The sequence below is a fragment of the Odocoileus virginianus genome, chromosome 1, assembly GCF_023699985.2.
Source record: "Odocoileus virginianus isolate 20LAN1187 ecotype Illinois chromosome 1, Ovbor_1.2, whole genome shotgun sequence".
NCBI lineage: Eukaryota > Metazoa > Chordata > Mammalia > Artiodactyla > Cervidae > Odocoileus > Odocoileus virginianus.
In genome coordinates, this window is record NC_069674.1 from 5,920,786 (window position 1) to 5,931,164 (window position 10,379).

Consider the following 10,379-nt stretch of genomic DNA (forward strand, 5'->3'; position numbering starts at 1 on the left):
CTGCTCTCGCCCTGAAAGTGGCCATGCCCAGGAACAGGAGCTCGCCTCCCCAGCGGGGACACCGACTGGGGTGCCTCCCCTCGGCCCTGGCTGGCCGGGTCTGGGGGGCCCGGTCCCACGCGGCCCAGGAGCGTCCTGGGCCCCGGCCGCTGCTGTGCCCGGACATGGCGCTACAGAACGCCCTGTACACGGGCGACCTGGCGCGGCTGCAGGAGCTGTTCCCCCCGCACAGCACGGCCGACCTGCTGCTGGAGAGCCGGGCGGCGGAGCCTCGCTGGAGCAGCCACCAGAGGGGTGAGGGGCAGCCGGCAGGGGCTGAGGGCAGGGGGTCCGGGCACGGTGGCACCCAGCACTTGAGGACAAGGAGCGGGCCGCGGCGCTGTTTCCCTCCCAGTCTGAGGCTTGCCTAAACCTTGGCCCAGGAGACAAGTCATGCGGAGCCCAGAATAGCTCCTGCTGAAGCCCAGTGAGTGGCCAGCTCATGCTCAGAGACGCCGAGGACCCAGAGACGCTGGCCCGTCCCCCTCCTCCTCCTCTTGGGCCCCCGCTTCCCCTTCCTCGAACTCCCCCCCCTGCCGCTCACACCCTGCCCTCATGAGCTGGTCCCCAGAAGAGTGCAGGGGGCAGGGCGAGCCCCCTGGTGACAGACACGCCCTCTGTGCCAGGCTGGTGGAGAAGCCCCGCGGAGGGTCCCCGGAGTCTGGCCCGGGACCCATCGTCACCCGCACGGCCTCGGGACCTGCCCTGGCCTTCTGGCGGGCGGTGCTGGCTGGGGACGTGGGCTCTGTCTCCCGCATCCTGGCCGACTCCAGCAACGGCCTGGCTCCGGATTCCATCTTTGATACCAGCGACCCAGAGCGATGGAGAGATTTCCGCTTCAACATCCGCGCTCTGAGTATGGGCCAGGGTCATGGGGCGGGGGAGTCGGGGCTCCGAGCAGGGGGTGGGAGGGAAGCCTGGGAAGGAGCCCTGGGCTCCGGCTTCCCAGCATCTGCCCACCTCCACTCACTCTGTTGCCTGGCAGCTCTTTGCCTCCACTCAGGCTCTGAGACCCTGTGTCCCCGTCTCTCCCTAGGACTCTGGTCGCTGACCTACGAAGAGGAGCTGACCACCCCTCTGCACGTGGCGGCCAGTCGGGGCCATGTGGAAGTCCTGCGGCTGCTGCTGAGGCGGCGGGCGAGGCCCGACGGTGCCCCCGGGGGCCGGACCGCCCTGCATGAGGCCTGTGTCGCGGGCCACGCCGCCTGCGTCCACGTGCTCCTGGTGGCGGGAGCCTGACCCCAACATCCCTGACCAGGATGGGAGGCGCCCCTTGCACCTCTGCGGGGGTGCTGGCAGCCTCGAGTGAGTGACCCCTCACCCCGGCCACCTCGGAGAGGCAGAGACACCCGCAGGGAGGGTGAGGGGGCCTGTCTGGGCCTGGCAGGTCCGGTGAGCTGGTCGGAGTGGACTTTAGGATGGCTTGTGCTTGGAACGGTTTCTGCTTTCCCAGTGTGGGAGGAGGGCTATGGCAGGGCCTGGCTGCACGGCTGGCATTGAGGAAGCTGTGGATCCATTATGGGGAGGTGGTTACAGTTTTCATTTTTCTGAGCTTATCCTACTTCCCAGGCACTGTGCTAATAAGTGCAATACATGGCCCTGTAACTAAGGCCCGATCCTGCCCTCAGGGAACTGACTGGCCAGTCATCCAGACAGGCTATGGAGGACAGAAGACCCCCAGTTGGAGCCTCTGGTTGTCCTCAAGGGCAGGGTCTGGTTCGCAACTTGGCAGGTCCAGCGTTTCCGTGTCGGCAGGCACCCTCAGATCAGTGGGCTCAGGGACTGAACCCAACTAACCAAACTCACAAGGAACGGATGGCTATACCCAAATGTGACCCTCTATTATTTACCGTAGAGGGTATTCATTTACAGTGACCCAAATAATTATGCCCTATGTGTCGGGGGCCTTCGAGAGTAAGTTCTCATAATTTTTTGATGAGTCTGGAATCCCAGCAAAGGAAAACTAGGCAAATCTGTGTACTAACTGTACATACAACAGGGGTCTTCTCTCTACTGACTAAACACCTGCCAATTTTCACATCTTCTCCATGAATGGCACCAAATTTTTGATCTTGGGCTCCGCTTTTCGGGCCTTCTCCCTCCTGTTAACCTCATCGGCCTTCAGAGGATTCTACTGAGTCACTTATATTATGTTTGAAGATGTATCTACAACAGCATGGTCCAGTAGAAACATACCATGGTTCACATATGTAATTTAAAATTTTCTGTTGTTGTTGTTGTTCAGTTGCTAACTGGTGTCTGACTCTTTGCAACCCCATGGACTGCAGCAGGCCAGGCTTCCCTGTCTTTCATTATCTCCCAGAGCTTGCTTAGACTCATGTCCATTGAGTCGGTGATGCCATCCAACCATCTCATCCTCTATCGTCCCCTTCTCCTCCTGCTTTCAATCTTTCCCAGCATCAGGGTCTTTTCCAGTGAGTAGGCTCTTCACATCAGGTGACCAAGGGATTGGAGCTTCAGCTTCAGCATCTGTCCTTCCAGTAAATATTCAGGGTTTATTTCCTTTAGAGTTGACTGGTTTGATCTCCTTGGAGTCCAAGGGACTCTCAACAGCACCACAGTTCGAAAGTATCAATTCTTTGGAGTTCAGCCTTCTTTATGGTCCAACTCTCACATCCATACATGACTACTGGAAAAACCATAGCTCTGACTATATGTGGACCTTTGTCGGCAAAGTGATGTCTCTGCTTTGTAATACACTGTCTAGGTTTATCATAGTTTTGCTTTCAAGGAGCAAGTGTCTTTTAATTGATAGGAAAAAGAAACAGGTGAAATTCATTTTTAAATTACATGTAACATAAAATTTACCATCTTAACTGTTACTCAGTGTCCAGTTCAGTAGCACTAAGTACATTCACACAGTGGTGCAACCAGCAGGACCATCTAACCCCTGAACTTTTAAAATCTTACAAAACTGAAATTCTGTATGTATCCTTTGAAAAATAACTCCCCACCCCTCCCCTGAGCCCCTGGCAACTACCCTCTACTTTTGGACTCTATGAATTGAAATGGTCTCCATACCTCTAATGAGTGGATTAATACAGTATCTGTCCTGTTGTGACTGGCTTACTTCATTTAGCATAATGTCCTCAGATTCATCCAGGTTGTAGCAGGTAACAGAATGTCCTTGTCTTTTAAAGGCTTGAATAATATTCCATGGAATGTGTCATATTTTATTTATCCAGTCATCTATTGATGACTGCTTGTAGTCATGTAGGTTGCATGATATAGGAAGGTTGCCTCATGTAGGAAGCAACATGTAGGTTGCTTCCATGTTCTGGCTATTGTGAATAATGCTGCCATGAACATGAGCATATAAATATCTGTGAATCAAATGAAATAAAATTAGTAATATATTTTAATTAACACAATATATCCACAATGTTATCATTTCAACATGGAACCATTATAAAAGGAACATATGAGATATTTTACATTCTGGAGAATTTCAAACCCGTAGAAAGGTAGACAGGATAATATAATAAGCCTCATGATCCATCACCATCTATACCACCCACTTCCACTGCCCATTGCTGTTTTGAACTCTTAGCTGATAGTTTTTCAGGCATTGTCTCATACGCCACTCTCAACAACCTCTTGGGTCTAGGTATTAGCAATTATCCCCTTTCTACAGCTCTGCTAGAGCTCAAAGAGACTGAGTTCCCTTAGCCCTGAATTTCGTGTCACAGGTCCTTGCAGTAATAGTAATACACAATCTTCTGAGAGGACCGTCTTGCAGCAAATCTGGCTGGCTAATTTTGGTTTGGTTGTCTTTCTCCCACCACTTTCCATGTGTGCCCACTTCCAGGCCCCTCCCCATTCCAGTCCCAGCATGCAGAGCCCTCCAACCATGCTGCTGCCCCTGGACCTGAAGGCCAGCTCTTCCCTCACTGGCTATGTGAACCCGCCCAAGACCCTCTACCCTCAGGGCCTCAGTTTCCTCATCTGAACCTGTCCTGGGGATGCACAAAGTCAGGGCACGTGGTGCCCACAGAAGGCACCTGTTCTAAGTGAGCAAGGGCTGCTGGCGCCTTGGCTCCCATCCAGGGTTTAGGGCACTTCTCTGGCTGAGAGCATGGGGCTTGAGAGAGGGCACTAGAGATGCTGCAGAATGTTGCCAGGATCTTAGTGCCAGGCAGGCTGGAAATGGACGGGCAGACAGCACCAGGGCCACCCAAGGGTGCCCCCCAGGTTTGCTTTGCTCACACCAGCAATCATGCAGGGGTGAAGGTCTGCACCACCGTCTTCCTCCCCCACGGCTGTCTTGCCCTTACTAGGTGTGCGGAGCTGCTCCTGAGGTTTGGGGCGAAAGTGGATGGTCGGTCAGAGGAGGAGGAGGAGACCCCTCTGCATGTGGCCGCCCGGCTGGGCCACGTGGAGCTGGCGGACCTCCTCCTGAGACGCGGGGCCTGCCCCGATGCCCGAGATGCCGAAGGCTGGACCCCGCTGCTGGCCGCCTGTGACACCCGCTGCACGTCCCCCGCCGACGCCGAGGCCACCACGGCCCGCTGCCTCCAGCTGTGCCGCCTGCTGCTCTCTGCTGGGGCCGACGCAGACGCCGCCGACCAGGACAGGCAGCGGCCCCTGCATTTGGCCTGTCGCCGCGGCCACGCGGACGTCGTGGAGCTACTCCTGTCCCGTGGCGTCGGCGCCAACGCCATGGACTACGGGGGACACACGGCCCTGCACTGCGCGCTGCAGGGCCCCGCTGCAGCCCTGGCCCAGAGCCCGGAGCGCACCGTGCGCGCGCTGCTCAACCACGGTGCAGTCCGCGTGTGGCCCGGGGCTCTCCCCAAGGTACCGGCTGGGGCCGGAAGGAGGGCCCCGAGAGCGGGGTGGGGGTGTGGGGAGACCCGGCCGGTGTGCCAGCTTGCTGTGGACGCAGGTAGCTCCGGACGGGGGTCAGTACTTTGTCTTTCATTCGTCGAGAAAGCCCAGCCCAGCAGGGAGCAAACCGCACACCGCCAGCAGGAGGTGGGGAATGATGCTTGTGCGCCTGCGCACATGTATATCCACTGCGTGCTGTGCATATACACGTGCTTGCATGTGCGTGAGTGTATACGTGCGTGGGTGATGAATGTGAACCGAGGGCGGAGGGGCCGGACTCTAAAGGATCTGAAAAGACAGGAGGAGTCAGGTCGAATGTGGGCCAAAAGGGCTAGTTTCTTTCTCACGGGAGAGAGCGGATGAATGAAACGTTAGGAAGCTCCCTCTGGCAGTGGGACCCATTCAGAGAGAGACTCCAGTCACAGGAAATATTGGCCGGGGGCAGAGTGATAAGCCTGGTCTTGAGCTTCAAGGCCTCCTGACCATCTGCAGATGGACGTGAGAGCTTAGCAGAACGTGCACCAGGGACACCAGCCGCTGTTATGCTGGCACCAAAGAAAACACACTCACTGTCCATTTCCAATCTCTGCCTTATATTTAACATTAATATCCCCGAGGCGGTGTCAGGCTGTGCTACCGATGCCCTGGCAGGGGACCCTGTCCACGCTGTGCTGTGTCTGGAGAGGGCTATATAATATCGCGGAGGATGCTGGGCCCGGGGGTGGAGACCCTGGTTCTCCGAGGGGCTGGGTCAGGATGGGTGTAGGGCAGTACGCTGCCTGCAGGTCCCTCGTCCTGCCTCTGGGCTTGAACCATCCAGCCCCACCCAGTCCTGGACGCTCCCCTGCTATCCCCACCTCTCCCCTTCACTCATAAACCTAGAAGCATCTGTGTAGATTCCTAAGCAAGGCCAAATAATTAAACAGCCCGAGAGTTCGGCAGATTGGCCTCCCCTTTGGGAAAATACAAGAAAATCAACAATTAACACTAATTAATCTCCTATTAACACCAGATAATTAGGAGAAGAGCAATTCCCAGCAATCTGACAGTGGCTCTGACAGCTAATGATTCCCCTTTGGGGAGGGGGTGGGAAGAGAAGGCAGAGCAGCAAACGGATATTCTGGGACGCCACTGCCCACCCCTGCAGCCCTGTTCTGTTCTTACTGCCCTGGGGACAGGCCAGCACAGCAAAGTGCCCCCTGCGCCCCTTCTTCTGGGCTCCACAGCACCCCAGGTGATCAAACAGTTGGTATTCATCTCCCAGAACATGCAGCTGCTCCGGGGTTGGCTGGGGTGCCTGTCCTCCAGTGCAGAGCTTCTCCCTGGCCCACCGGTGACCACTGTCAGCCCCCAGCCAGTCCTGCAGGAGCCACCATACTGGTCTGGGTGCTCAGACTGGAAGCAGGGTCTGGCTGCGATGCTTGTTCATGTGACTCTAGGCAAGTCCTGGGATTCTTTGAACCCATGTTCCCTGTGTGTGATACAGTCTTGACCTAAACTTAGTGGGAACAGTAGAAGCAAGCACAGCCCTGACCCCGCTCCAGACCTGTTCCAAGGTGTGTTACCTGCTGCATGGATTCCTTCAGTCCTCCCAGCAACCCCGTGAGGTAGACGGCAACTGTGAACACGGGCTCTGGAGCCAAGGACACTACCTGTGTGACCATCAGCAAGTTGCTTAAACCTCTCCAGTTCTGTTTTCCTCATCTTTACAATAGGGATGTAACAGTATGCCTGCTTCACAGCTTAGTGTGAGAACAAATGAGTCACATATTTCAAGCCCTTTGGACAAGGCCTAACCTCGAGATACTGCTCCATGCCAGTTAGCCAGCACTGTTCTAAAGTTAAATAATGTAGATGAAAGCACTTGTGAAGCTGTTGGGCATGATCCCAGTGTAGGGGATCTTTAGACAAGGGACGGAGTGCTGCAGGTTAGAATAGCTGTGGGAGGCTTCCTGGAGAGGGTGGGACCTGGGATGGGCAGGGCTTGGAGAGATGGAGGAGGAAGATACAGGTATTCCAGGCGGAGGGCAGAGGCAGGACTCCCAGAGTGGCCTGGGAAGGGCAGAGAGACTGGCATAAACAGCAGGCAGTGGCAGCAGGTAAGATACAGGAAAGTTATACATAACCAGCCCAAAGCTCTAAGGAGTGAGACCAAGAGGTCTGCTCCAGGCAGATGAGCTGGGGCAGTTCCAGTAAGCACTGCCCAGATGCAGGGACAGAAGCAGAGGGCCTCCGGTGTATGAGAAGGCTTTCTCCCTGGACAAGGCCTTCCATCTGCTCCCACTGCCTGGCAACATCCAGCACATGCAGCACTCCCAGCCTGCCAGGCAGAAAGGTCTCCTCTCCTTGCAGGCAGGGGTGTTAGAGACCCTAGTGTTACATGCAAGTGTGCGCAGCGGGAGGGGGTTACATTCAGGAACGCTGCCTGAGAGACCGCACTCAGCTGTTCTCAGGTGTTATGAAAGGTCCAGGGCCTCTGCCTGAGAAACAGCAAGAGACAGAGTGGCTGAAGCACGATTCGGCTTCCATGTGTCACGTGCAGGCATGGAGCAGATGATGGTTCCTGGGTATGTCGAGCTGTGCACGGCTGACTTTCTGACCATGGGGACGGTGGCCCAGCACAAGCTTCCTCCCAGCATGGCTCGCCCCTCACAGCACAGGCCACCTCCTCAGACAGGCCTTTCTTGACCACCCATCTAGGACCGTGCCCTCCTGACCGCACTTAGCCCCTGAGCCTATTTTCTTTGTAGCGACATATACGTAAGTGGCTATTTATGTGTTGTGTGTTCCTTCATTTTTGTTTTAATGTTTTTTTATTTGACTGCGTCAGGTCTTGTGGCACGCGGGATCTTCATTGCACCATGTGGGATCTTTTGTCGTGCATGCATTCTCTAGTTGTGTGCTGGCTCAGTTATTGCAATGCACGGGCTCTCTTGTTGAGGCACATATGTTCTTGGAGCACGCGGGCTTACTTGCCCTGCAGTATGTGGGATCTTACTTCCCTGACCAGGAAGCAAACCGGCATCCCCTGCATTGCAAGGTGGATTCTTAAACACTGGGAAATCCCAAGTCTTCCTTCAGAAAGAGAAGCTCCCAGCTGACAAGGACCTGTGTCTCCTCCTCATGGCTGGGTCCCCCAGTGCGGGCCCGGAGTGACCCTCAGTAAATATTTGTTAAAGGAAGAATGAAAGAATGAATCCGGCTGCAGCTTGATCCTAGGCCCACTCCCACATCTGGTGTCTGCTGGCCTCTTTCCTTCTTATTAAATGCCCTCCTCGCCTTTACAGCCCAAGCTTGCCTCTCTGTGAATCCCTCCTGGACCACCCAGCACTCCTGCCCTGTCTCCATCCCTCCCCTGGCACCAGCGGGTTCTGCCTTACACATCACTGATCTTTCTGTCTGCTCAGGAGCAGGGGGTCAGGGGTCAGGGACCCCTTTCTCACCCAGGAAGGTGCAGCACAGAGCCTTTTAGAGGCAGACAGGAGAGCAGGATGAGGTAGTAGTTGAGGGCAAAGAGCACACCGCTGGGCTTGGGCGGCTGCAACCACAACTCGGGCAAGTTACTTCTCTGTGCCTCAGCTTACCTTGTCTGTAAAATGGGGACAATAGTCCATCCCTTCAGGGCTGAGAATTGTCAACACACGTAAAGTGCTAAGAAAATATCTGGCATAAATTATGCACAGTAGAAATGCTAGCCATTGTATTGGTTTCCTGTCATGGCCATAACAAAGCACTACAAAGTGGGAGGCTTAAAACAATAGAGATGTATTCCTTTTCAGTTCTGGAGGCTGGACATTCAAAAAACCCAAGTGTAGGTAGGGTTGGCTCCTTCCAGAAGCTCAGAAGGAGAATCTGTGCCAGGCCTGTCTCCTAACGTCGGGTGGTGGTCCACAATCCTTGGTGTGCCTTGGCTTGTGGACACATCACTCCAATCTCTGCCTCCATCATCACATGACATTCTCCTTATGTGTCCGTTTTCTCTTATGAAGACAGCAGTCATATTGGATTAGGACCCACCCTAATGACTTCATGTTTACCTTGATTACATCTGTAAAGACCCTATTTCTATATAGGTCACATTTCTAGGTACTGGGATCAGGACGTCAGCATATCTCTTGGGGGACATAGTTCAACCCACAATAGCTGTTTCTTGGCTGTCTGGTCACCGGGCCTGTTCCGCCTGGGACCAGCCGCATGTGGTAACCCCTGGAGCACTGACGCAGCTCTGCCCCCTGCAGGTGCTGGAGCGCTGGTGCACATCCCCGCGGACCATTGAGGTCCTGATGAACACCTACAGTGTTGTGAAGCTTCCTGAGGACGCCATGGGCCTGGTGCCTCCTGAAATTCTGCAGGTCAGATTCTCGGACCCTGAACACACAGTCACCCAGCCTGCCCCAAGAGACTTCCAGCTCCTAAAGGGAAGCCCTGTGGGTCCCCCCATTCTACCCCCACAGAAGTTACTAAGAAAAAGAAAACTCAGAGTGAATACCTGAAATACTCCTGACTTCTAAGAGGCTCCTGAAGACTCCCACCATGCCCCCCCCACTTTAGAAGCAGACGCCCCCTGCCCAAGGCTCCCCCTGAGCCCCTCGTTCTGCCCCCAGAAGCACCGTCGTTTCTACTCCTCCCTCTTCGCCCTGGTGAGGCAGCCCAGATCACTGCAGCATCTCAGCCGCTGTGCGCTCCGTGCCCACCTGGCGGCCTGCCTGCCCCACGCCCTGCCCCGCCTGCCCCTGCCGCCCCGCCTGCTCCGCTATCTGCAGCTGGATTTTGAGGATGTGCTCTACTAGGTGAGCCCGAGGCTCTGTGGACTGCCCCAGTGCTGGGGGGCCGGGGGGGTGGAAATGGGTCGGAGGCAAGATAAATGTGGGGGCAGGGCCCTAGACAGAACTCCCCAGACCACCGGACCTCTCTGAATCCACCCCTATCCTTCCAGATGTCCACTGCCTGTTGAGAGAGTCTGAAAGCAGATGCTCCAGACCCTAGGGGACACCAGCCCACTGCTCACAGCGCCTGGGACTCGGGAATGAGTTGAATGGATTCAGGCCAAGGTGGTCCCCTCAGCAGGAGGCCCAACTCCACAGGGAGGAGTGCTGTCATTCCCCCAGGAGGGGCAGATGGACCAGGTGGCCAAGTGACATCTGATGGAGAGAGAGCTAGGACTCACGGCAAATGATATATACTCCTCTGGGGGAGGGGGGTCTCCTGAGGCCCCTTCCAGACTGTCCAAACCCTGTGCTCACATTAAAAATGTGCAGGCCTGTGTTATTGGATGCTGTCTGCAATAGCCCCTCCTCTGAGCTGGCTGGCTCACGGGGACTGGAGAAGGGCAGATTTATGGGGTCCCCCTGGATCTGCCCCATGGTGCCTGCTGTATCACCTGCCTCCTTTGGCCTCCACCAGCTACTGAGGGATCCCAGGCAGACTTGCCTCTCTGGCCACAACGTGGGGGAATAGTCATCAGATGAGGTAATGTCAGAACAGGCCTGAGA

At 55.5% G+C, this 10,379-nt stretch overlaps 1 protein-coding gene across 1 annotated transcript; it reads left to right on the forward strand.

The window, feature by feature from the left end:
• The first annotated feature begins 366 nt into the window (after window positions 1–366).
• ASB10 (ankyrin repeat and SOCS box containing 10) lies at window positions 367–10,155 on the forward strand. Its single transcript, XM_020873007.2, is given in 7 exon segments — window positions 367–895; window positions 1,076–1,275; window positions 1,277–1,344; window positions 4,338–4,857; window positions 9,126–9,239; window positions 9,492–9,677; window positions 9,824–10,155. Coding segments are annotated over 6 exon segments (1,389 nt in total). The 5' UTR covers window positions 367–594; the 3' UTR covers window positions 9,824–10,155.
• The last annotated feature ends 224 nt before the right edge of the window (window positions 10,156–10,379 follow it).